Raw genomic sequence first — 26,173 nt, 5'->3', positions numbered from 1 at the left:
CCGCGCGACGGGATGGCGGGCTACGGCTTGCAAAGAGGCCATCGAGAAGAATTGACGGTCACACGTGGAGATCAACAAAGATTCAACTGGGGAACGAGAGTGAAGGACAGGACCGGGAGGCACGCGGGGTAGGAAAGAATACCCTCGCAATTACCCCTCACTGATGACACGGTCACACACAGGTCGGCTTTATGATTGTGCCTTTCGGATGCATTTTTAAGCGGCTCAAGAGTGACAACTCAGGCAGCACCATGCCCGTGGCTCTTTTGGATTTTTAGATTCCCACTGCTGCCCCACACCCTTCATCCCCATGTCAACAACTGGAAGGTCCATGGAGCAATAGCATAGGTGTTTTCTTGGACCATGGCGTCATTTAGACCAGCAGATCCTAGGACTACCACAGCAGCAGTTCGATCCTACAGTCTCAAAGTCGAAAAAGAAAGGCCAGAAGATTCTTTATCCCAAGCACTCGGTGCCACGGTTCAGCAGGCAGACCATCAACAAAGTATTCAACGTGTCAAAGCACATGAGTGGGTTAGTTGGCTCCAGAATGACTGCTCTAGGTATGTGAGCACATAAGGATATGCTAACCGTGCATCGATGTGTTCATACGTCTGAATTCACTAAATGTCCATACCAGTGATCCGATTTTTGATCCCTTAGAGCAACAGCGCAAAGAGTTGATTCGAGTCTGGCAAGAGTTTCAAAGACTCTTCGTCCCTCCAGGAGACGTAATATCCGGGACCACTCACTCGTCACTTCCTAGCATTGCAACATTGCAAGCGGCAGTCAATGACACCCGTGTTTGATGGGAGGCCAAGCATGAGACTGGCATTGGCCTCGCCAGGAATCGGTTCCTCCGCTTCATGGAGACAATGGATGATCACTCATTCTTATTCAAGTTTGTTCCGACAGAGGACAAGTACATCAGCCTCCTCACCGGAGTCGTGACATCGGTTGTCAAGGTATCTTACCCAGCACCACCCTCCATCGTAAAAAAGCACCTCGTTTTCCTCTATCCTGTCTAGTTGACGCTAATGTGTTGGTCAGGCCTCAGTGAACTACCAGAAAATTGCCGAGGGATTCTCACTTGCACTTGTGGAAATAAGTGAGAACCTGAGATTGGTGCAGAAGAAAACACAAGTGGCAAACACAAAAGAAATGCAGAGGCTTGTCGTGGCACTGTATGTTCAGGTCTTCATATTTCTTTGTCACGCCATGTCTTTTCTCCATAAACGGCACAAGAGATTTCTGGCCTCATTCAACAAAGGATTTTATGACAAGACGGTAAAAGCCACGGTTGATGGTATCCAAAAGACAATCGGCGACATCCGCAACGAGGCGCAACACACCACTGAGCTCCGCATTGAGCACATGCATCAAAAGATGAACGACCTGGAGCCAATTTTGGCCAGGCTGCAACAGCTTGGAATCCAGACTCACGCGGACACACAGCAGCAGGTCAATGCGAAAGTTGCCGCAGCAGCACAGGGCTTTCAGAGACTGGGTGAGAATGCTGTGCATCAGCTCGAAGGTGTCGATGATCAGGTCACACACGGTAAGTTGGCCATTCTCTTTCATCCTAAACCCACAAATGGGCCGCAGGGCCTTGAGTGTGCCGCGGGGCCTCGAATCACTGTTGTCACAAAGAGTGTCGGTCCACTTTTGAGTTACCACCTCCATTGTGTCCTGATTTCCACCTGTCTAGGTAATGCTGCGTGTGGTATCCCACAACGGCGCCTTTGCTGCTGCAACTAATTCAACGAGTTCCAACGTCACAGACATCACTACGCAGTCTCCACAGCAAAGCTCACACACCCTGCCCACTTTGACAGTTAACGAGTCAGCCAACAAGCCAGCCACGGCGAAACTTCCCAAAACAGGACAATCAACAAACCCTACGGAGGGTAAGACAGCCAGCCATGATATCTATATCAGCACTTGCACAACTTAACTAACATCATCGTGGCCTGCAGAGACCACAATGTCCGACTGTTCGCGAATCCAACAATACGCCGAAGCCCTCAGACCATTTATCGAGAGTGACGAAGACTTCCACAGAGCCCACCAAGAGCCAACCATGATCCCGCAAGAGGTCTATGAGCGGCTCAGCAGATGGATATCTGATTCTGCCTCCAAGATAATGTGGGTAGAAGGCCCGGCGTTTTCCCCTGGCAGCACCGCGCTTTCCAAGGCGGCCTTGGAAGCCACCGACAAAGTCTTGAGCGCTGGCATTCCTTGCATTTCATACTTTTGCAAGTCCCGCTCCAGCTTTGCCAGGAGTAACGCCGGCGGCAGTGGCGGCGGAAGTGGCAGCACACCAAGATTACGCCACAGAGATGACGCAGTCATATCTCTCTGCTACTCCATGATCCGCCAACTCGCCTATGTTCTTCCCCTGGAAGGGTTCAAAGCAGACAAAGCCCTCGACGCTAACCAATTCGAAAAGCTGGATGGAACTCTCCACAGCCTTCCCACCGCGTTGAACATCATGAACGCGCTGTTTGAATACGCACCGCCCGTGATCTGTTTTGTCATCGACGGGCTTCAGGATGCAGGAGACAGGGACAGCATCAAGTACCTCTGGAATTTCATAATCCTATTGCGTGAGCAAATGAAGGATTCCAGTCGGGTATGCAAGATCTTGTTCACGACTGATGGGCGGAGTGAAGTGCTGGATCGTGGCACAGAGGTGCGGGAGAGGGTGGATGCATCTAGGCCGGTGCAAGCCAGGGGAGGAAGATCATTCCCGGGTGGTGTTTACATCTAGGCTATCAAGACGTCAAAGAGCAGGACTCTTCTTTTATCGTTCGTTCTTTTTTATAGTTTGAGCTTCATCCCAGCATCAAGCATATTTACCCCGCCTTCGGATAGATCTTGTCCCAACTTAAAATAGGCATTATCCCAGCGTAAGACCAATATTCCCAGCTTTAAAAAGACAGTATCCCAGCTTGAAACCAATATTTCCAGCAATAAAAAGACATTATCCAGCTTAAAAAAGATATTATCCCAGCTTATGATTAATTATCCTAGCTCCAAAGGGCATGATTCTTCTTTCGTTCCTTCGTTTTGGTCTAGTTTTTATCCCAATATCCGCCATACTTTACCCCAGCTTAGGATAGACATTATCCCAACTTACCCAAGAATAACATCATCAGTCTAACTTCTCTTTACCCTTTGCCGCAATTATTCTCCAAAACTTATTTCTCATCTAATTCATTTAATTCACAAATGTATTTATCGCATCATCCCAGCTTGAAAATCACAATTATCCCAGTTTGAAAATCAACCTCATTTAAACTTTGCAGTATTCTCCAGTACAAGAGCACATTACCTCTGTTAAGAAGGACATTATCGCACTTTAAAAGGACCATGTTTTATCCGAACTTGGTTGATGATCCTCAGCTGCTTCAGTCTACATGCCCGTGTGAGACGAATCTGCATAAGATAATGGAAAAACAAATGCGGAAACTCGTACCCTAACCATACGAGCCTACCAGTAGGCAGGGTGCCAATGGTGTAGCCGGGAATATGGCTAGTCTGCTCTAAGCTGACATCAGTCAGCGTCCGCGCATCAAGCAAGGATGATTACATACGCAGTAGGATTAGGAGCGGTGAACACTACCCCTCAAAGCCATTATACGATACGGTATCATCAACGCACTCAATACAACAGGCGTGATTCATTTGTCAGCAGCTAGAGCTACATCAACGTTGGTCTTCGACATTTGGGGTTGAATTTGACCTCTACGAGCCTCCGCTGTTGGTAGTGCTGACAGGAAACAATGATTTCGAAGGGGTAAAATTACACGAGAACGGGGCTAGAAGAAGTAAAATACAAAGTTGCGACTCGCTTAGGGGATCGTCACTGATGAAATACTGATCACAGACTTCAACCTTCCTAAAAAGGTACCATTCCCAAAGGCAGCTTGAAACCCTGAGCATTGTGAACGCAAATATAAAGCACATTAAGTATAAAGCACATTGCCTCACCGACTTTTGTCTGGCTTCATCACTCTCTCCATCGACATCCTCCACAACCCTGTCTCCTCAGCCTTCAACAAAAAGCCTCCCTCGCCAAAATGGTCAGCGCCAAGTACCTCCTCCTCGCACCTACCAGCTGCCTCACCGTTACCGCCAACGGCAGCGTCTGGTGGCATACTTGCGGGTTAGTGTCATCTTATTCTATGACCTCATCAAGAATGCCTCTACTAACAGTGTTCTTAGCAACTGCAAGTGTCCCCACACTGGCTCTTACGAGGGTTTCAGTGGTACCAGCCCCTGCATCAGGCTCGACAGCTCCATCCGCTCGATCGGGCTCACCCACGTCGGCACCAAGTCGACCACTTGCAGCATCTTCTCTGACAACAAGCTGCCAAGACCAGAGGCAGAGCGTAGGCTCCAGTGGGACGTACGCTTGCACGGCGTTCAACCAGAACTCGGGGAGCATGAGGTGCTACTACAATGTCTAAGCGCTCGAACCTGGGGTTGGAAGGTCAACTGAGAGGGCATAGATTCATGACACGATGTATCTGTGGGATGGTAGATTCGTGAGACAATTGTTGGTGGGAGACTGGGTCATCTTGTCCATAAGTCGACTCCTTGTGGCGATGCTTTATGGGCAAACATTGAGGTTCAGCAGTCATCGGACAGAAGCATCGTATACTGGTGTCGATATTCCTCTTCCTCTAGTAACTCTAGACTCTCCAAGACCTTCAGAAACTTCGCCTATCTTGCAGATTCCAATTGTTGTGATCGATTCCCATGCCAACCCCCCTAGTTACTCGTCTTAACCCATGAACCGAGTGATCCTTTGGGGCCACTGGCAACTCCCAATGGTCGTGTTCGACGCTGACTTCGACTCTTTGCACCGACATCCGCGCACTGTCCCTCACTGTGTTGTTTGCTAGTCCTGATGGTTCCCAGTAACCACAAAGCCTATCAAATTCCGGGTTGTAAATTGGCATCTCCATGATTGGAGATTTGCTGGAATGTTTTAGAGGCAGCGGCCACTGGGCGGTCTTGTTTTTTTCTTTCTTGGCTTTCTTGTGATGATGGATCATCCAAATCACCAGAGAGACTATGATAGCCAGAGCAAGCATTCCCCCGGCTCCGGCTCCTGCGATAGCCCCGACTGGAGTTTGAGTCGTTGAGAAATCTTGTCGTGAGTCCGCTTGCTCTGTGCCATTGGGGATGTCTGGTAGCTTGCTAGGCGCGCTCCCTGGAGGTTCAGCGTCCGTATCTGTCACAAACAGGGTCCTCACCTGCTCGGAAGACCAGACAACCTTGTCCATACTTCTACACGTAGGACAGCATTAGCCTCTTCTCGCGATGGAACCAGTATTGCCTTTTGGAGATGACATGTAACTTGAAACTAACCCGTTCTGATACCACTCGTCCAGACTTTTAGCCCGAACATAATTCTTGGCTTTGGCGTCATAGTTATCGTTCCAGGTTTGGGCAGTCATGTCAAAGAGTAGTAAGCCTTGTGGAGCTGCATCCACGGACTTGATTTTATCAGTGACGCCGCCGATACTGAGCACCTGATTTCCCATAGAGACACACGCACTGGAATAATTGAACTGTCAGTGCGGATTCATGGTGAATATTATTGTAAAGACCGACTGGAAGAATCGCGGCCCTGCCGGAGGAGTTGGAACCAGGGTCCACACGAAGCCTGGCAGGCTGAGAATGTAGGCATCATCGTAGTAGCTCTGCTGCGCTTCGTTCCGTCCTCCAAATATAAAGCTGTTAAACCATCAACGACTGTGTTACCAAAGTATTCTGGTTATTTGGCAGAATTTAAACTTACACATCATAACCAACCCCTGCTATAGCGAAGCCGGTGACGCAAAAGTGAGCCCGGGGATAAGGCGGTATATCTCCTGTGGCAATTTGCCAATATCTTTCTCCTGTTTCCGGGTCGAAGAATGACAAGTTCCTAAAATCGAAGCCAGGCGAGTCTTCGAGGCTGACCTGTCGGTCGACATAAGACCTGTGGCCCCCCAAGACCAGTATCAACCCCTGCTGGCTTTTCGTGCCAGTGTTAGCCGGGATGAAGTGAGCCCTCGCCCCAATAAGTGTCTCGAATGGGCTTCTGTTGGAGCCCGCATCGTTGGCTGTGCCATTGCTGATCTCCTTAGTTCGCATGTCAAATGAGACCATGCCTGGGATGGCCTGAGTGTCTGTGAAGCCCAGTTGTGTCCCACCCCAAACGGAACCTCCAATTAGAAAGCCTTTGTCGTCCGTGTTAGCATAAGCTCCCCTCTCTGGTGATAACAAAATTTTAAAGGCCTCCGGATTTGCAAAATCCTGGAAAAGTGACCAGCTCCCTCCCCCTCTGCCATCTGCGCTGAACTTCCACATCTCGGACCCGGTCACAGATCTTCCCAATGAGAAAACACCACCCCAAGAGTAGAATCCGCCCGTTCCTTCCTTGTCTGTCCATATCATCGGCGCGTTTCTAGGAGCGTTGGGCTTCCCTATCGTCCGGATAGAGACATCGCTTGTAGTCCAAGAGATGGAGATGTCAATGGACAGTGTTGAGTTCACTAGGATTGAATATTGAGATTAGACTGGTATTCCCGTCACCTGCTGGGCGAACAGTTGAGGCACATGGGGAGCTACCTTGGTAAACTGGAGCCTCGTCTATTGTCCCGTTCTCGAACTGATTGATCTCACCCCCGTCGATGTAGACGTAATCACCAATCACTGTGGCGGCGACGTTCCATCTCCTGACGAAATCTTCAACTCGAGGTACATCAAGTCGTACTCCTTGGACTGCCGCTGGGATGGCTATCAAAACGAACCCAAATAAAGAAGCCAAACGAGCGGGAAACATGTTATCAAACGGCAAAAGTGAAAGAACAAGCAACAGAAGACCGCAAGTAGATGCAAATGAAGGTAAGACAACAAAGTGTTGTGGGTTTCAATTTCCTCATAATAATAGAGGGGTCTAGCCCACCTGAAAAGGGTCAGAGCTTCGAGATAGGGGCAAGTGAACTGCCGCCTAGCCATGGGGGCCATTTGAAGAGTTGACCGTCCAGGTTGGGTCTGCCTAGGCCGGCCATTCCAGTTTGCGTCTCATTAATATGGCCAATCATGGCGTGGACCACATCGACGTAACATCAATCTGTGGCTGTATCAATGAATGTCGGAAATATAATTCATGTCGCTGGTGTTGCATTGTTGCGGTTTACAGTGCTCGGGTTTGGAACCAATCAACCCTTTCTTCGCCCCTTATTTTCCATTCAGACCCATCAAACCTAGGCCTCCAGGGAGTTTGAATGCCCCATGAACCAGGTAGATATCTTCCGTTATTTGGTTTTTAACCGCCCGGCCACCGTGCAGGTTGTACGCTTCTCTCTGTTCGGTATCACCAGCCCGGACACCCTGAGACAACGAGGATGAGGCCACCCCAGTACTGTCACCAGGTGAATTTGCCCAATTACCTACGCTAGAAACTATGAGTACTGATCTTGGAATGCAACCGTGTAACAAGAACTAGTTTCAACGTGGAATATCTCCGAGAGGCGAGCCGACCGCGAGCAAACACGAGATGCGGGATAACTGTTGGCTAGCGTACCAACTCCAAGACATGAGTGGCACAGCATCCGAGACAATGTAACAGCGTCTTGAAGCCAGCCATGTTGATGGTATATGACGTCAGCGGGAGTATGATAAAAAAATATCGTTTCTGTGAACTAGGTCTCTTTTGCATTGTGGATGGGTCGCTTTGCGCAACGCCAAAGAGACGGACAGAACAAAAATCACACCAGGCGGAGAAGCGCTACTCAAAGAAGCCACGACTCCAAGAAGGGTGGACGGAGTCGGGCATTTCGCAGTTGAAGATGGATTTTGGCCCGGAAGTCTGTGCTTGGCTGGAAAGTGCTGTTGAATAGCGCAAAACTTAAAAAAGTGTCGTGGCTGCTGTCAAAAGGCGCAGCGCTTTGACTGGCGTGGGAAATGGCAAATTCTTTCCTTGGTCTCGGCCCGGACTCCAGGACTTGGTCAGTTGCCGCGCTCCGGGGCCGTTGAGACATGTGGTGCTGTGATGCTACAGAATTTGCATCAAGGTCGTGGTTGTGGTAATCTTCGGTGTGGCTCAATGAAGGCTTAACCTACCTAAACATGGCCGTCTGAGTGTGCTCAAAAAACACGACCAAATGGGCGTAAACGCCCATCCCTCAACAACTGGTGACTCGGATGGTGTGAATCACCACCTATGGGCATCAATCCTGAGCGCTTCGAAACTTCAATTATGCAGTGTATTCGGCCTGCATACGAGCGCGGGAATGGTGTGGCCCCCAAACCCCGGAATCTCCGGCCTTGATACAGGGATCGTTTATAAGCGGCTTATGAATACACAGCTCCTGTGAACTCGGCGACCGAAGAATATTCCGAGCGGGTGCTTTTCTATCTTATCTCAATCCTTCCATATCTGATTCATAACCGAGGAGCCTCGCCTTGGCTTCTTGGCCTTTCTCTCCTGCCAGGGACATATTTTGTTTACTTCTCCAGAATGGCTGTCCGATTATACCCGGGGGGTGACGTGAAAGCCAACCTCACAGACAGCGAAAGCCTCAGAACCCCATCCCTAGTTCGTGGCGAGACCAAGTCGCCATCATCACCACCGCCACCCCACCAACAACCACCTGCACCTCCAAGACCGGGTCATGATGACTTCCCAGAAGGCGGCGCCCGCGCCTGGCTGACTGTCAGCGGTGCATCAGCCTGTCTGTTTGTCTCGTTTGGCTGGGTCAACTGCGCTGGTATTTTCCAGTCGCATTACCAGGCCAATCAGCTCAGCAACTACACACCATCGGAGATCTCATGGATTTCCGCGCTGCAGATATTTTTCATGATATTTTCTGGAATCTGGGTGGGGAGAATCTTTGACAGCCATGGCCCAGCGGCTTTGCTTTTTGTGGGGAGTTTTATGCATGTGTTTGGGATGATGATGATCAGTTTGTCGACGACGTATTATCAGATTCTTCTCAGTCAGGCAATATGCTCGGCGGTTGGGGCGTCGATGGTGTTTTTCCCCGCTTTTACTTGTGTGAGTCGCCAGCACCTCCCGAGATGTTTATGCAATCATCACCAACTGACACCTACCTCAGGTCTCGACATGGTTTCTTAAGAAACGCGGTGCAGCAATGGGTCTTGTCGTCTGTGGCTCCTCCATCGGCGGTGTCATCTTCCCTGTCATGTTGATCAACCTCATCCCCAAAGTCGGATTCCCCTGGGCAATCAGAACATGCGCCTTTCTCGTCCTAGCCCTCCTCATCTGGGCCAATTTCACAGTCCGTACGCGCATCCCACCGGTGAAGCGTCCCTTTGAGTTCACGGCCTTCCTCGCACCTTTGAGAGAGCTGCCATTTGCTTTATTGACTGCCGGAATTTTCTTCTTTTATTGGGGCATGTTTGTCCCGTTCACCTTCATTGTTGTTGAAGCACTTGCGGGTGGCATGTCAGAAAATCTCGCCAACTATCTTGTGCCCATTTTGAATGGTGCTAGGTTCGTACCCTCCTCCATCCACTGAACAGTTGCAATATGCCAACATTTCCCAGCATCATCGGCCGAACAATACCCAACGCCATGGCGGACAAGCTTGGCCATTTCAACGTCATGATTGTCATGGCGGCCTTCACCAGCATTCTCATCCTCGCTGTATGGTTACCCTCCTCAGGCGACGCGGCCATCATCACGTTTGCCGTGCTGTTTGGCATCGGTTCAGGTGCTGGCATTGGTCTTACTCCCGTGTTGATTGCTTCCATATCCCCCATCCAACAGATCGGTGCCCGCACCGGCACAGCTTTCAGCATTGCTTCGATTGCGGCGTTGACTGGGTCGCCAATCGGTGGTGCTATCCTGACATCTGCAAACGGCGCGTTTCAAAGCACAAAGATTTTCGGTGGTGTTGCCTGTGCCGTGGGTACTTTGCTGTTTATTGCTGCACGGGTTGCTTTGGTGGGCGTAAAGCCCAAGAAGTTCTAATGAGATGATCTTTTCTTTATCAGTGACGATATTTGGGAAGAAAACTCTTTTCAGTGTATTATATACTTTGTTTAGACTCGTTTAATAATGACGTCTGAAAACAGTTTCTATCATGCACTTGCCATTTGTCCTCACATAAGTTGTCCAGGAGTAAGTCCACCTCACGTTCCAAACTCAGAGAACAACAATATGACCACGGTCAATGTCCCGGTGCCTCCAGCCGGGCGTATCTCCCAAGAAAGCCAGCTGGAATATCTCAAGAAGGAACAGGCCTGTTTCCTGCAAGCTATGACAGTCCACGGTATTTGCGGAAGGGACCATGGAAGGTGTCTGGTTGTTGTGATCCTCAGTGTCCCACAAGGGTTGGAGCAGGAGAACCACAGAGTTCTTGGAGCAGGTTATCAGGGAGACAGCAAGGCTTCACATGATCTGGATCTGGCCAATTGTCCGTGTAGGCATACCAGAGGATACGATTACAAAAACGAAATTCATTTGAGAGCACGCTTCACCTACTTCCTGAACGGCCACCTTCTCACCCAGCGCATGTTTCTCCTGATGTCGCCTCCTTCCTATCCTCCCTACGAGCTTTCCCAGCTGAATTGCCAGTGACAATGACCTCATACAGTGTTGATCTAGAGCCCTGGACGAAAGTGGAGGTCCCATTACTTCCCCAGGCAGCCAATGAGGGATACTGCAAAGAGCCCAGGCCAGAGAAAGAGGGCAAGTGGAGAACTCCTTAAACTGCGGCTGCCGTCAATTGTTAGCACATGACGGCCCGGGCCATGCTCCTTCCCTCAGATGCCCGTCCCGTGATGCCTCGAATATCAGATGGCCACTCCTTGATGGTATTTTCATGCTTGAAGATGCCGCCAATGCCATGGATGGCCGGATATTCGGAAGCGATGAGAACCAGGAAGACGGTCCCGTGGCTTTGTCCTTGCCAAAGACAGTATCGAACGGAGCCAAAAAGTCGGAAACCACTCGCCAACCTTGGATCACGAGAACGTCAAGAAGCAGAATTTTCATCATCACTCCGTCTTCGATCGATTTCGTGCCCGTGGCCTCTACTCTCCATTTTCGGGGCCCACCAGCGTGCTTGTGATCTCCCAAGAGACAGGTATATCTTCCACACTTGTCCTCCGACTTGCCATCTCCTCCCTCTCCCAAACCACCGACAACCGATGACAATCTTGCAGCTACACGTCAACTTCAATCTTGCAACTCAACACTGAGAACTCGAACCACTTCCATCATCATGCAGCTCAACAAGCTCACCGTCACCCTTGTTGGCCTCTTCACAGCCGCCATTCAGGCCGCCCCCGCCGTCCCCGAGACTGGGGTTGCCCCTCCCTCTGCCGACTCCGGCTACACCGAAGTCAGCGACGGTGTCTGGTACAAAAACAAGACTGACTTCTTCAAGGGCGACAGCTTCTGCAACTCTGACTACGAATACTGGAACAAAACTTCGGAGAATTCCCCTTTAGTCCTTGACTGCTGGCACATGTACAACAACATCAAGGAACCAGGCAATTGGTATGTCCTATTGCATCCCCATCTTCTGATTGATAGATAGATTGATTGATTGATTGACGCTGACGCTCGACGATGTGATGCAGGGTCGGCGCCGGGGGCCACAAAAAGCTCATCAGCAAGGACTCGTGTGCGTATACGACGTGGGCCGAACACAACGGTCTATTATACACGCTCGGCAATGAGGACCTCCGCCTCACGATCAAGAAGGCGATTCAGAAGTTTGGCACTCTGTTCCCCGGCGAGAAGGACTACAAGATCGGGGCTTATGGCAAGCTGCGTTGCCAGGCGCTTGTGATCAATTGGGAGATTTCTCAGAACTCGTGATTGGCAGGTGGGAGGAGCATCGGGATGATGGTATTGCAGCGTGGTGGATAGCAGGCGATCTAGGGTGAAGGGAGTAGATCGCTTACCACAAAAAGTATCTTCGGTTCATGACAATGCGATTGTCTGATCTCTTTCTGGTGCATTCTTGGATGAGTGGATTCCATGAAGCAGTGTTTCTCTTGTGTTGGCACGCAAGGTACTGTGAAGTTCACGTGGACTGTGCCGTATCTCGTTCTATATCTTACCAAGATGATTAACCACGGTCCACGCCCTCTCGTCCGTGGCCAGCTTCCGTAAAGAAATCTTGTGATTCTATGCACCTAGCAGAAGTAATCCACTGAAAAAGACCAGAAGGACAAAACAGACCAATCCCTACAACAAAGCAAATGTTGTGAGATTGAGACCGCTCTGTTGTAGTGCTTCCTCCGACATCCTTGGATCAAAATTAACCAGTTCACCAGTGGTAATATTTCTGAATCTCTCGGAATAATCCGGGTCGTCGGGCGTTCGATCGTTGCCGACCCGCTCCCATTGTGGTGGCAGTCGACCCAGGCGTGGACCATCATCTGTTGTGCGCTTGGTATTGAAGTTATAGTATCGATACGCGTTCTGGTGTCCATTTTGGTCGAGTAGTACTTGCACAGACCAGCCTACTGGGAGTGGTCCGAGGAGAGCTGTTGCATCATGTGATCCATACACCATGGACTCGCCAATAAAGTGATACTTTCCATCTCCGGCATTACGTAGTATCACAGGGGCATCGAAGCCCAGGAAGACAGCGATGATGTCTCCTATTCATACTAATCAGCTTCACACATTTCAAGGTGATTGGATGTGTAGGAAATGCATAGCTACCATTGCTCATCCCCTTGGGACCTGGCCCTACTAGACCATCCGTTGTGAAGAAGAGTTTTCTCTGAAAGTTAAAGGTTTTGACTGCGTCAAGGATATAAGTGTCAACATTCTCATTCCTTTCGATAGGCCCCTCTCCGCATATGAGAGTGTCGCGGCAATACTCTGTCCACTCATGAGCTGTTGTATAGTAATGATTCCACGGCACCCTGTTTCTGGATATCATGCCACAACGACTCAGGGTCCAGGAAAACCCTTCCAGAAATGTTCCGCCGCCAGGATAGGAGTTCTCGACCATGTCGCGGAGCTGCCACCTTCTCACAACCTGCAGGTCCCCCTTCATCGTGTCTGCCACCTCATCACGCACAACAGCAACTTCACCTGCATGCACGCCGCACACCTCCAGTACATGGGGAGGAATAAAGCGCGTCACTGAACGGGTCATGGCCGAAGAGAACTGTCCACGCCTGGACAGAGGCCGAAACGGGCGCGTTCTGAGATCAGGAACCCATGTTGGTATGCCCTCGGTTGCCGAGACGTCGTCTCCCAAGCCCGAACATCCAACCAGAGGTTCCGGACGACCAAATTGTTCCATCTGGGCGAGAGCAAACACCTTGTACACTTCGGCCGCCGAGAGCGAATAGTCGACCTTGACACGTGCAGGTAGCGACGCTGACAGGAGTCCCAACAATCCGTAAACCCTATCCGACGGGTTCGAGCATTCAAGATCGTCAAAATAAACGCACAACTCGCGACAGCGGATCAGGCAGGGTTATACTCGGCCAACCGCCTAACATGTCCCATCCTGTCGCGAAACTCGGCCGATGGCAAGCTGTTTTTGGTGGATAGGCATCTGATCGCGCGGCGTATCGCAGGCCATGGTAGTATCTCGTCACCACACTGCACCGCTGCGCGAGAGGAATGGACCAGCGTGATCTCCTGCAGGATGCACACCCGTGTGAGCCAGTCGCGATGGAAGAGAGCCTGCAGCGCGGCCCATGTTCTCTCGTCGTAGGGTAGGTCGCCCTTTAGCATGTGCCAGTTCAACGTCCCTCGCTGTACACTTCCCGGCTGGCTGATCATGAAGAGGAATTGATACCGCCGAACCTCTCTCTGGAAGAGGCATATGGTGGATTAGCCACCTTGTCCAGCCACTTGATTGCGGTCCTCAACAAAAAGTCCTCAGCAGGTCTCGCAAAACTTCAGGAAATCGCTGAAGACGTCAAATATTTGAGTTATGCTCACCGGAACCAATTGCACGCGGATCTGGAAAAGTTACAGACCAGCACCGGCATTGTTCAATTTGACCTTGATATCATGGTCATTGGACCAGAGTCAAAAGCGAAGAAATCGCCAGAAGTCTGTCTGCGCACAGCCTGTACTTGCAAGAGCCCTATTTCATGCTTGAGCAGTATCCCTACCGCAATCCGCAGCACCTCGAAATTGAACACTATGAGCAACAGCCCTCTCTAGATACGGAGCAATGTCTTGATCATCGCAGTCAAGATGAAGATGTCGATATCTCGGAGCCGTCGCATCTGGAGTTGATCTTAGCTGCAATTGACAACCTACCGGAGAATAGCAGGCTCGGTCCGGCACAGGTAGACTCGCGCATACAAACGCCACTACTAGAGTATATCCGCCCGGGTTACACCACTCCTAGTCAATGTAACTGCCCGAGTGGTAGGCATCAAAGCAAGGCAGTAGACTTCATCATCGGCAGGGAAAACGGTGACCACACCAAGTTCACATCTTTGTGGAAGGAAACCGAGGAAGGCCGGTCTTCAATGCAGGTTCCGGGTACCATGTTACCTTTGTTGCACTTTACTCATTATGAATGCAGATTCCAACACGTCATTACTGGCTCCAAGAGCCTGTCTCCAGATGATGTTCGGGGTGGCCTACTGGCAGGGGAGATGGGCTTGGGGAAACATTCAGCATGATTTCTGCCGTCGTCACGGCCATGTCATGCGCCGAGAGCTATGCAAGGTCAACCCAAACTAGATCAGGGGTTACACCAACCCTCTCCACACTTGTGATAGTGCCATTTTCGCGTAAGCCGCATTGGAACCAGCACCAAGAATCAGGAAAACTAACAGCAGCAACCAGTTCTTCTGGAAGGATGGGTTGAAGAGATAGAAAAGTGAGTTTCATCTGATTGCGCCACCGAAGTCTTTTGCAGTGGCCAGTATGACAGCTACTCGCTGGGCCTAAAGAATCGGCCGTTTCGTTGTCAGCCCGTTCTGTAGGCCCAACGAGCATGCGCATTTGCGCTCCGGGGATGTCTCTTCCTTCATCTTCTTCATCTTTTCATCATCTATTAGTGTTACCGGCCGTGATAGTCGCTCACAGACCCCTTAGGCATGTCAAACCTGGCGTCATCACCCACTACAAGTATCATGGGCCCGACAGGCGGCTGGATCCGTCCAATTTGCCATCAGTGGTAATATCGACATACGGAACAGTGAGCACAGAGACCACACGCGCCAAGAGTATTTTCAGACAGATACACTGGTATCGGATAGTTCTGGACGAAGGTAAGTCCTGGACACGGCCTCGTGCCTAAGCTTCCGCAAACTCCACAACTAACCCTCAGAAACCAGCACACATCATACGTAACTCGTCCACCAAGCAGTTCCGGGCCATGAACAGCCTATCATCCCATATTCGATGGTGCATGACCGGCGCCCCGGTGCAGAATGGCGTTGGCGATATCGGCTCACTAGTTCGGTTTCTTCGTGTCCCAGTAATGGGAGACGTCGCCAACTTCCGGAAGCACATCCTAGGCAAGACCAAACTCACCTCTCTCGAGTCATCAAGCCATGACTTTGACAACCTGCGCCTTCTCCTATCCTCTATCTGCCTGAGACGAAACACCTCTGTCCTACAACTGCCAGGGGTCAAATACGAATGCCGACGGCCGCACTTCAGTGCGGTGGAAAAGGAGGCACATACCAAGCTCATTCTCGCTTGCCAGAAAGCCATTGATCGGTCTGATCTCGGCAACCCAAACAAAGTTGTTGCGTTTCAGAAAGGACTTGGTTTGGAGTCTTCAAACGGAGTACTTGAATCACTTCTCCGGCTCCGTCTTTTCTGCGATCGAGGGCTAGCTTTGGGACCGTCCAAGGGGGGACTCCCCTCGACACTCGATGAGGCTCTCAGCCTTGTGCAGCAGAAGGGCATCTCGAGATGCGGGGACTGCGGTAACGACAAAATGGCCGCCGGGATGGAAGGTACCCATCTGACCAATTGCCACGCGTTGGTATGTTCTGAATGCCCCATCAAATTTCACGATGAGCTGCTTGAGAGTCGCTCGTCCAGTGGCGTAGGTGGGAACCTGTCCATTCTGTGGAGAATATGACAATGGCGAGAACCTCCTACCGAACCAGCAATCGGTCAGCTCAAATAGCATAGGGGTCGACGTCCCGTGCCCGTCAAAACTCGAGGCATTGATGGAAGATCTTTGCAAGATGGCGCGGCACGAGAAGAGGTATGTCCCGACCCTGTTACAACGCTACCAAATCAACCGCTAATCCGCCCAGTATCGTATTTTCTTTCTGGATGAAATCTCTTGACCTTGTCGAGAACCTCCTCAAGAAACACGATATTGCCTTTCGACGCGTCGACGGCTCGAGATCAAAGAACGACAGGAGGGCTTCGCTGCACGACTTTCGAACGAAAGATGTGCCGGTGCTCTTGATGACATTCGGAACGGGATCGATGGGGTATGAACACGACCTGTCACCTTGAAACCTTGAACACTTGCTGTTAGCTAACACTCATTCAGGCTCAACGACCTGAATGTGGCGCGCCGCGTCCACATCCTCGAACCGCAATGGAACCCGTCTGTCGAGAACCAAGCCATCGGTCGCGTGTCGCGGTTCGGCCAGACGAGAGAGGTGACGGTGATTCGATATGTGATGAAGAAGAGTATCGAAGAGGTGAGTGATTTCAAGCCGTTGTTTGAGTGCACTCGGGGTGATGCTGATACGCCACCGACCTCCCGACCGTCATTCCTCCCCACCGACTTCCCCGGATTTTCCTTCAGCGGAGCAGCAGCTAGAAAGCGGGCCGCGCACGATTTCCGATTTCCCCAGACACCAAGTCACATCGACCCCGCAGCTTTCGCGATGCATGACAAGGATCAGGGGAGGATTGCCGAGGCTCTAGGACGTTGGGAGGAGGGAGGGGTTTGACATCTGATTCTGGAAACAGAGAACGGAACATCTATGCGCTATGTAGGTAGATTCGGTGGCTGGACACTCACTAGTATGACTCCTGATGGTAGCTTTGGTGGCTGGACTAACTTGCCAGCCTACACGGCCATAGGACAGCCCAGAGCATCTGGAACAGAGTTGAAGTCAAAACTGCGATTTCGGGCCTGATGCCTATTTTCTCAGGTTGACGGCAAATTAGAGATACGGAAAGCAGCACAAAGTTAAGCATGTGGATCGGGGGAACTTCCGGTTTTGTCTGCTTGGTAGTCAGAATCAGCAGTCACACTGGGTTTGCGAGAACAGTTGTCTTTGCGGGGAAAAGGATGTTTTGCGATCTTGGCCTGTGAGTTACCCTGGAGCGAGGTCGTATCATGGAGTAGCAACCACTCGGTGTTACTCATCACTACCACCCGAGCCGGCCTGCTTGGGAGCAAAGCCGGATGTAAATACTCATGGGAATCGTCCTACCTCTGGTGTACTTCAGGCTAACAACAACCCAGAGCCCAGAAGGATGAAGCCATGCGCATGCCCACCTGAAATTCAAGCATATGTCTCGAGAAGATGCCGATGATATTGCTTGAAGACCAACATTCAATTTTCCCACCCATGACGCACTTTTGCCCTGCACGATACAGGTTATTTCTACACACTAGAAGACTGCATGATGACCCTTCTGGCAAGTTCCTGCATGTTGGGCTGCAGAGGTATCTCGGTGTCACCCTCCACGAGACAGCAAATCCGGGGAAACAGGGCTCGTCGTTCTCCACAGCCATCTCAAGAACGAATGAAATCCTTGATATACATCTATCACAAGCATCTACAGCTTCTGGTTTAATCTACTACTAATCTTGCTGCGGGCCAAGACGTGGTACATGCGGAGAAGCTCGTGATGGCTGCTCGCTGCTCCGCTGTCAGAACCAACAGGCGGAAAGACCTTGAGGCCTGGTATAAAAGCTCTCGACCCTGATCACGCTATTCAAGAAGAAGAGTCTTTGGTCACCCCCTCCTTTTATTTACAGGTTTCATAGGGACCTGGGCTATGATGGTATCTTCTACCGCAACTGTGCCCATCCTCTTGGCAGCAGCAAGCGGCGTCCTCGCTCTTGTTCCCACTCCCGTTCTTCAGCACAATGGCCGATCCGAAATCACACCCGGTCCGTCCTGCGGCGAGTTCCCCTGCGGCTCAGAACTAGCAGCCATCCCCAGCTGTGCCATCCCTTGTATCGAGTCAGCGGGCTTGGGTCTAGGCTGCGCGACGGCCGACTACGGATGCCAATGTGACAACCTCGACGCCCTTCAAGGAGCTGCAGTCAACTGTGTCATCGACGGCTGTGGTGGTTTCGACAATGCTATCCCGGTGGTGTACTCTGCTGTGGCCATGTGCCAGTGTGTGGGCTCCAACAGCCCCCTGCCTACACCCTGCCCATCGACCACCACCACAAGCGAGGAGCCAGTCATCACCGAGGCTCCCTGCGGTGACTTCCCTTGTTCCGCCGAGCTTGAAGCCATTCCCAGCTGTGCTATACCATGCATTGAGAACTCGGGCGAGAAGTTTGGTTGCGGCAGGACAGAATACGGCTGCCAATGCCAGAACCTAGATGCTATCCAAGGCGATGCCGTACTGTGCGTTATCGATGCTTGTGGTGGCTTCGACAATGCTATTCCCGTCGTGTACTCTGCCGTGGCCATGTGTCAGTGTGTAGCGAGAAACACGCCGCTGCCGACTGCTTGCCCGACGACGAGGACTGTGGGGACTACGTCGACAGCTGAGACGTCGACTGAGGAAACCAGCGCCGTTGAGACCTCCACCGTGGAGACCAGCGCTGTAGAGACATCCACCGCCGAAACCTCGACGGTAGAAACCTCGACGGTCGAGCCATCCTCCACCCCGACGTCTGACTGCCCCGAAGAATCGACCACCTTGGACATCTCTACACCGCCTACACCCTCCATCACCACACCCTCTATCGTCACGACCACCACAGCAGTAATCTGCCACACCCCCTGCGCTGGCCAAGCATCCGCCATTCCCGTCTGCGCAACGGCCTGCATCGAGTCCGCCGGTGGTGCCATCGGCTGCGAAAGGGGTGACCACAATTGCCAGTGCGCGTCGAGCGATGCCATTCAGGCGACTGCTGTCAACTGTGTGCTTGGGGCTTGTGGGGGTATTCCTGGAGCGGTGAAGGTTGTTGAGTCGGTTGCTGCTATGTGCGGGTGTGTCAGTGCTAGCCGGCTGAGTTCTTGTGAGACGACTACGAAGACGATTACGGTTGGGGATGGTGATGATGATGGGGGGTTTGTGATTACTACTCCTGGGGGGAGTCAGCCTGGGAGTGGGTTTGTGAGTGTTACTAAGACTGGGGGTGGTGGTGGAGGGCCGGTTGAGACGTCTCAGCCTGGAGATGGTGGTGATGGAGATGGTAGTGATGGAGATGGTAGTGATGGAGATGGTGGTGATGGAGATGGTGGTGATGGAGATGGTGGTGCTGGAGATGGGGATGGGGACAGTGATGGAGGTGATGGCGATGATGGTGGTGACGGTGGTGATGGACCCGGAGATGACGACGAGCCCCAAGGCCCTACACCAACCACCTCACGCCCACCTGTCGTCACCGCAGGCGCCTCTTCTAATACTATTTTTAGTGGCGCTTCAGGCTTCACTGGTCTCCTGATGATGTTGGCAGCTTTTGTGTAAGCCAGTCGACCAGTGATGATCGACTGGTAGATATTTTGTAGAAATCCCTGCCACTTTAATGGAGGGAAAATCGACATTGATTCCTCTAATCCGACATACCTCGTGAAAGTTCCTGTGTTCGTGATCCAAACATTTCCATGTATTAGGGCATTCAGCCGCAGAAATTGTCATCGTCATCCGACCTTTGGTTGATGTCCCGGAGCTTAGATGCCAAAGCAGAGTTGGTTAGGTACGTTGGGCAACGTCACGGCTTGACAGCAATCAGGTCACCCGCAGCAACATGATTATCAACAGCAACATGATCATCAGCAGCTGCCAGACTATGAGCAACAACCAAGCAACGGGAAACACCCAGGCTGCCAGCAGCAAACCCTCCATCAGCACCAACAAGCCCATGGGCAGCCGTCTGTCTATCAGTACCAAACACCCCATCACCTGCAACAGCCAGCCCACGGGCAGCAACCTGCCTACCCACAGCAACAACCTTTTCCTCGCCCTTCACCATAAGCCGCAGGTTTAGCCCGGCCTCATGGCTGGGTTGTTAGCTGGGAATATCCCGATGTCGTTGTTTTATATGGGATGACTACAGGGATTGACGATATACTGCTGAATTACTGGGATTATGATTGCCTGGTGTTTGACATCGTTGTTTTGTGTCATATACCTTCCTATCATGGGGGAAGACTTCGAGGGGCTTACCATAAACTCGTAACGGTGTAGGGATTGTTTTTAAGAGTCTTGTTGCAGGTTTAACAGGAGGCTGAGTTGGTCAACTGGTACGAATGAGCGCAAAGTGAGAAGTTGAAGAAGATAAAATATATTCCGACATTGAGCCGTCTCAGCAACGGTCTCTCATGTACTCCTTGCGTAATGTCAAGCAATAAATCACCACCAACTCCAAACACCTCTTCTCCGTTTTTTATATGCCCAATCCCAACTCCTTGATGTGTATACCCGGGTATCTCCTCACCCGTCATCAGAAGAAAACATTATACATGAATCACTTAAAAATCTGACAAAGGAAATCCCCCCATTAACTCCCGTCTTTACTTCCAGTAAACATCCATCCAAAACCAGTTCTTCGGATTAACAGCCGCCGCGCCCGTCCTAGCCCTCCCTCTCTCCTTCTGTCTCGGACCAGTGACATGCTGCTGCGCAAGTCCCTCACTGTTACCCACAACCGCTCCATACTTCTTCACTCTAGCAGGCTTGGGTTGAGTTGGTGGACGGGGCGTCATCTCATGTCTCTGCTCGTCGATGTTTTCCCACTCTCCGTCAGTTTTCTGCGCTGCCTTCCCCTTTCCTTTGTCCTTGTTTTTGTTCTTGACAGTAACTGCTTTCTTCGCTCTTGAACGAGTGAACAAGCCCCTCTTCTTCTTTGGTTTGGGTGGCTCGTCAAACTCAGCTTCGTTGTATTCAGGGATGGTCTGTTGCCATTGTTGAGGTGTCTGCTGCTGGCGAGCATTAGGTCCAACAATGGCCCCAACCGCGGAAGTGCGTCTGTTTGGACCTTGCATGAGTTGCGGGCTGCCAGACTTGACACGACCCACACGGGCTATTTGGTCGTCCTGGGTGTTCATCTTGCCCATCTCGATGTCGTCGGTAGACTGGGTCTTTTTCTTGGAAAGAGAGAACAGTCTGGCCCAGAAGCCCTTCCTTTTCTCCGGTTGCTGAGCGTCGATATCAGGTGAACCACCCGAGACGGCCTCGCGCGGGCTGGCTCGTGGTGACTGTTTTTGTAGTTGAGACTTCTTGCCAAATAACCGGGCCCAGAATCCTCGCTTTTTAGGTGCTTCGTCAACCTTGTCGGCGGGTAGCCGTTCGGCTGCCATCATCTGAGGCGATTGGAAATTCTGTGGGCCACGCTCGACTGTTGCCATGTTGCCGAAGTTGGCGCTTTGTCGTGTAGGCTCCATGGCGCGGGCCTGGCGAGTGTTCTGCATTTCGTATGACTCTTGAGGGATCGGACTGGGGGCTTCAACATCGGTGACCACAGTCTTGTCGCGTCGGCCGAACCATGCGAGGAAGCCCTTCTTCTTCGGCGCAGGTTCCTCAACGTTGGTGTCGTTGGCAAAGTTCCACTCGTTGGCCGGCTGAGGCGCTAGGCTAGGTGTCCGTGAAGTGTTGTTTTGCACAACATTCAGTCCGCGAGAACTTGTCGCGTTGGGAGGCGTTGGTTGAGAAACTGGCCGAGATTGCTCCGTCTGCTTGACAATCGGAGAGTTGCCGCTGCTCCCGGGCGTTTCTGTGGTACTCTGCTTTTGCTTGCCAAATCCAAAGAGACCCTTAAATGTCCACCCAGATGATTTGCCGGTGGAGGTATGATACTGCTCCTCGAGTGATTCCATGCCAAATCCAAGCGTTGCTGTAGCCATGAGAGGAAGCAGCCACAAGTACCTTTGGGTGTTGCCGCCGTGCTTAGCAGTAACATTGGCTTTTGCCGCGTCCTGAGTGTTGTTATCCGAGACACTGTTCAGCTGCATTGGTTCGTTGACCTGATATGCGTCCTGACTGTTGGATCTTAGCCCTGGGTTGGCACTTCGAGTCTGTTGCTCCGTTGGGTGCGTTTGCTTGGGAAAGAGACTCATTGGGCGGCTTGGAGGTGGAGGTGGAGGGGGAGGTTGATATTGTTGTTGCTCGACAACTCTCTCCCCCTGCACGATAATGGCGGGTGATGATTTATAACTATGATACTCTGGCTGCTGTTGGTCGTAGCCATCCTGCGCAATCTGCTCTGGTTGGATATAGGTGTAATCTTCGTATGGGCTTGCTGGTTCATCTTGCATGTACTCTTCTATGGATGGTCGATCATGAGGAACTTGGTAATCCACCGATTCCACTCGCACCGGAGACACTGATGTTTGGCGGGCAGAATAGTCTTTGGAAACACGTTGTGGTGACTGAGGTGGCATTTGGTGGGAGACTGGAGAACGCTCAACCGGGGCGTATGTGTCGAAATTTCTGGCATCCGCATTTATGATCTCAAACTCAGGTTCCGAGAGTCGTCGATCGTCGCCAATGGAATCAGGCTCCGACAAGTAAGTGTTAATATCAGCTGCGGGGGACTGAGCGCTTTCCATCGGGCTGGGGGGTGCGGCAAACCCACGGGTGCTTTGTTGAACGGGAAACTTTGGTGGTCTAGGCCAAGCAGCAGGGTATATGTGGTCAACCTCCGCAGGGGTTTGGGGCGCAGTCATTGCGTTCTCACCAGCCCAGCCCGTATGGTCGTAAGCATCATCTTTTTCCTCGATGTCCTGTTCCTGGTGATAGTGCTCGGTGGAAGTGAATCGACTATCGACCAGTGGGCTTTGCTGAAAGGTAAGAGGTGAGAGCATCTCGTGATCGTGAGGGTCATCAGGCGGCGTCACGGGTCTGTGTTGGCTTGCATCCCATCCAGGCACTGGGCTCGAGACATACTCGACATCTTGTTGCATATCTTCGGGTGGCGGGGTGAGCGGTCTTGGAGATAGTAGCTGCGAGTCACGTCCCCAGTTAGAAGCAACTGCAGGGCTCTTCAGATGGTTGTTGAAGGATGGAGAGAGTGCATTGGATCCGTAGGTGTCATCATCTGGGGTGATTGGGCGGGGGAACTGCTCGTCTGTGTGATGGGGCTCTCCAGAGGTCTCCTCGGGATTGTAAGGTTCTTCATCCAAGGCCTGATGAATCTCTTGTGCCACGGGATAGACCACCTCTTCATCAGAATAAACGATAATTGTCTCGCTCTCATCCTCTCGGGTCTCAGGTTCCAGCTGTGGTTGGTTTAGCGGTGGGGATGGGGGAGGCGAGAGATCGTCAATTGGCCCTTGATAAGACGGCGTGGGCTCGGGGTGGACGGGCAGAACGTCATCCTCTGGTTGAGAATGAAGTTCTTCATGATATTCGGGCTGCTCGTCAGTGTATGGAGCTTCCTCTTCTGTCAGATCACCTCCCCAGCCTTGTCCAGAATACAGGTCTTGCCCTGGCTCCTCGTAGCTTTGTTCCACTGGGACTTGGCCATGTTCCTGATTTGGCTCTTGGACCATATTCTGATACTCCTCTTGGGAATGTGGAGCAATTGGCTCATCGAAATCCTCTTGGGCTAGTTCGTCGTATGTCGCATCTTGCGGTTGCTCTTCGAGGTCCTCCTGGATATATTCATCTGTCGCTTCGTTGTATATTTGGTCTTCGACGTACTGTTCCGATACCTGCTCGACTGCTGGTTCATTGTCTGGTTCTTCGTAGGTATGTTCCGGATATACTTCTGCAGTGGCTTGCTCGTTTGCTTGGACAATCTCTTCCTCGGAAGCTGGCTCCTCGTATGCTGGTTCGTGGTGAGATGGCTCATCGTATATCGGCTCACCGTCTTCCTCTTGAGATGCTGGCTCCTCGTAAACCTCCGCGGAAGAATTATCATAGACAGGTTCGTCAGCAACCTCTTCAATGGGCTGTGAAATATGCTCCTCATATGCCTCCCCATCAGGCTGCTCGTATACCTCCTCACTTGGCTCCTCATAGAAGTCCTGCGCCGGCTCCTCATTCTCCTGCTGAATCGGCCCATCGTAGGCTTCCTCGGCCAGCTCCTCATACACATCCTGAGCCGGCTCTTCAAATAGATCTTGAACAGGTTCCTCATTCAACTCCCCGTACACCTCTGGCCCCTGTTCCTCATATACCTCCTGAATTGGCTCTCCAAACTCCTCTTGAAGAGGCTTATCATACGCATCTTCTGCAGCAGGCTCCTCTGTAACAGGCTCCTCTGCAGCAGGCTGCTCATACACCTCTTCAGCAACGGGTTCTTCGTACACCTCTTCAACAACCGGCTCTTCGTACAGCTCCTCCACTGACTCTTCGTAAACCTCCTCAACTGGTTCTTCATACGCCTCTTCAACAAGGGGTTCTTCATACACCTCCTCAGCCGGTTCTTCATACACCTCCTCAGCCATTTCTTCATACACCTCCTCAGCCGGTTCTTCGTACACCTCCTCAGCCGGTTCCTCGTAAAACTCGTCCACTGGTTCTTCGTAAAACTCCTCAGCTGGCTCCTCATAGAACTCCGCAGCTGGCTCTTCAAATGCTTCTTCGACTGGCTCCTCATCTTGAAAGCCCTCGTCGAATACCGCATCGTCCTCTTGCACGAAGTCAACGTCTTCCGCAAATACTTCGCCTTCCGCATCGCCAAACTCCTCTTCCATGGGCTGTTCGGGTTCAAGCGCTGGTTCTGGTTCCAGTTCTGGCTCATAGTCACCAATCTCCTCCTCTACATACACTTCAGGCTCTGGCTCCGGTTCATATACCGGCTCTGGTTCAGACTCATAAACTTCTTCAGGTTCAGGCTCTGCTTCGAAGGTACGGTCAAACTCAGCTTCAAATGCTGGTTCAGGCTCGGGTTCATATGCTGGTTCGGACTCGAGCTCATACGCTGGTTCTGGCTCGGGCTCATATGCTGGTTCAGGCTCGGGCTCATAGGCTGGCTCAGGCTCCGGCTCGTAGGCGGACTCCGGGTCGTATGAGGGCTCTTCCAATGCTGGTTCGTCCGCGGGCTCTGGCCTGTAGCCGTCTTCAAAACCGGTATCCATGGGCTCCAAGGTGCGGTCGCCTTCGTCATACATTTCGTCCTGAGTGGCATCCTCGTACATGGCTTCTTCTGGTTCACCAAACTCTTCAACTGGGCCCTGGTCATCCGGATACTCCCCGTCCATGGGAGCTGGGTCTTCGTCAAACCCCTCTTCCATGATCTGCTCCTCCTCATATACCTCCTCCTCCACTGGAGCCTCCTCAAACAGAGGTTCCTCCTCAAATGGAGGCTCTTCCTCAAATAGAGGCTCCTCCTCAAATGGAGGTTCCTCCTCAAATGGGGCTTCCTCTCCGAATGGGGCCTCCTCTTCCTCCTCTCCAAACTCCATGTCTTCGCCCCGATCACCCTCTTCGCCAAACTCATCACCCATCTCCTCAGCATATTCGTCGCCTTCTCCAAGCTCTTCGCCCACATCCTCGCCCATCTCTTCGTCGAACTCATCACCTGTGGAATTGTTAGCAAAGTTGTCTGTCGTCATGTGTGAAATGATGGTGAGCTCGCCTTCAGGATAGTCTTGGGCGAATTCCTCCTCGGCAAGCTCCTCCTCGAACGGTTCGCCGGCCTCTTCATCGTCGAAACCGCGCTCGCCATCCTCGGCGAAGTCTTCTTCCAGCAAACCATCCTCAGCATATTCACCCTCAGCAGCCTCGCCATCTGCGAATCCATCCCCGAATTCCTCACTATTGGCGAGCTCACCATCTTCCTGGTACTCACCTTCTGCAAACTCTTGTTCCCCTTCCGCACCCTCGCCATCGAAGTCCTCGTCCAGACCCCGCTCACCGTCTTCAAAGTCGCCCTCCTCACCAAACTCACCCTCCTCACCAAACTCTCCTTCTTCGCCAAATTCGTCGCCTTCGGCAAACTCTGCACCTTCACCTTCAAATTCTCCCTCCTCAACATACTCTCCCCTCGCCGTTCATAAACTCGTCATCATTCTAAACCACGCTCACCATCCTCCAACTCAACCGTCCATTTTCGGGATAAAATTCGCCCCTCGCCCT

At 51.7% G+C, this 26,173-nt stretch overlaps 10 protein-coding genes across 10 annotated transcripts; 8 read left to right on the top strand and 2 right to left on the bottom strand.

Annotated features, from left to right (window-relative positions):
• Positions 1-866: 866 nt before the first annotated feature.
• On the top strand, positions 867-1,758 carry PODANS_5_10580 (uncharacterized protein; the record flags this gene model as incomplete). Its single annotated transcript, XM_001905567.1, has 2 exons — positions 867-992; positions 1,051-1,758. 2 exons carry the CDS (start codon positions 867-869, stop codon positions 1,756-1,758), a joined length of 834 nt encoding a protein of 277 aa, XP_001905602.1.
• A 226-nt stretch (positions 1,759-1,984) lies between these two features.
• PODANS_5_10570 (uncharacterized protein) lies at positions 1,985-2,770 on the top strand (the record flags this gene model as incomplete). The annotated part of the gene is made up of 1 exon (XM_001905566.1): positions 1,985-2,770. The coding sequence occupies one exon, from the start codon at positions 1,985-1,987 to the stop codon at positions 2,768-2,770; it is 786 nt and encodes a 261-aa protein (XP_001905601.1).
• Positions 2,771-4,082: 1,312 nt separating this feature from the next.
• On the top strand, positions 4,083-4,472 carry PODANS_5_10565 (uncharacterized protein; the record flags this gene model as incomplete). Its single annotated transcript, XM_001905565.1, has 1 exon — positions 4,083-4,472. One exon carries the CDS (start codon positions 4,083-4,085, stop codon positions 4,470-4,472), a length of 390 nt encoding a protein of 129 aa, XP_001905600.1.
• Positions 4,473-5,315: 843 nt separating this feature from the next.
• On the bottom strand, positions 5,316-6,841 carry PODANS_5_10560 (uncharacterized protein; the record flags this gene model as incomplete). Its single annotated transcript, XM_001905564.1, has 4 exons — positions 5,316-5,543; positions 5,673-5,748; positions 5,813-6,482; positions 6,553-6,841. 4 exons carry the CDS (start codon positions 6,839-6,841, stop codon positions 5,316-5,318), a joined length of 1,263 nt encoding a protein of 420 aa, XP_001905599.1.
• A 1,680-nt stretch (positions 6,842-8,521) lies between these two features.
• PODANS_5_10550 (uncharacterized protein) lies at positions 8,522-9,997 on the top strand (the record flags this gene model as incomplete). Its single annotated transcript, XM_001905563.1, has 3 exons — positions 8,522-9,058; positions 9,120-9,517; positions 9,571-9,997. 3 exons carry the CDS (start codon positions 8,522-8,524, stop codon positions 9,995-9,997), a joined length of 1,362 nt encoding a protein of 453 aa, XP_001905598.1.
• A 1,255-nt stretch (positions 9,998-11,252) lies between these two features.
• Positions 11,253-11,854, top strand: PODANS_5_10540 (uncharacterized protein; the record flags this gene model as incomplete). The annotated part of the gene is made up of 2 exons (XM_001905562.1): positions 11,253-11,530; positions 11,614-11,854. 2 exons carry the CDS (start codon positions 11,253-11,255, stop codon positions 11,852-11,854), a joined length of 519 nt encoding a protein of 172 aa, XP_001905597.1.
• Positions 11,855-14,966: 3,112 nt separating this feature from the next.
• On the top strand, positions 14,967-16,067 carry PODANS_5_10533 (uncharacterized protein; the record flags this gene model as incomplete). The annotated part of the gene is made up of 2 exons (XM_001905561.1): positions 14,967-15,243; positions 15,310-16,067. 2 exons carry the CDS (start codon positions 14,967-14,969, stop codon positions 16,065-16,067), a joined length of 1,035 nt encoding a protein of 344 aa, XP_001905596.1.
• A 131-nt stretch (positions 16,068-16,198) lies between these two features.
• On the top strand, positions 16,199-16,902 carry PODANS_5_10532 (uncharacterized protein; the record flags this gene model as incomplete). Its single annotated transcript, XM_001905560.1, has 2 exons — positions 16,199-16,431; positions 16,494-16,902. The coding sequence occupies 2 exons, from the start codon at positions 16,199-16,201 to the stop codon at positions 16,900-16,902; spliced, it is 642 nt and encodes a 213-aa protein (XP_001905595.1).
• Positions 16,903-17,962: 1,060 nt separating this feature from the next.
• PODANS_5_10530 (uncharacterized protein) lies at positions 17,963-19,618 on the top strand (the record flags this gene model as incomplete). Its single annotated transcript, XM_001905559.1, has 1 exon — positions 17,963-19,618. The coding sequence occupies one exon, from the start codon at positions 17,963-17,965 to the stop codon at positions 19,616-19,618; it is 1,656 nt and encodes a 551-aa protein (XP_001905594.1).
• A 1,046-nt stretch (positions 19,619-20,664) lies between these two features.
• Positions 20,665-26,088, bottom strand: PODANS_5_10520 (uncharacterized protein; the record flags this gene model as incomplete). Its single annotated transcript, XM_001905558.1, has 1 exon — positions 20,665-26,088. A coding segment is annotated over one exon (5,424 nt), but the record flags the coding sequence as incomplete, so codon positions are not given.
• Between the last annotated feature and the right edge of the window lie 85 nt (positions 26,089-26,173).

Source organism: Podospora anserina, chromosome 5 (assembly GCF_000226545.1).
Source record: "Podospora anserina S mat+ genomic DNA chromosome 5, supercontig 10".
Classification (NCBI taxonomy): domain Eukaryota; kingdom Fungi; phylum Ascomycota; class Sordariomycetes; order Sordariales; family Podosporaceae; genus Podospora; species Podospora anserina.
This window is presented reverse-complemented; position numbering and strand designations above follow the sequence as displayed.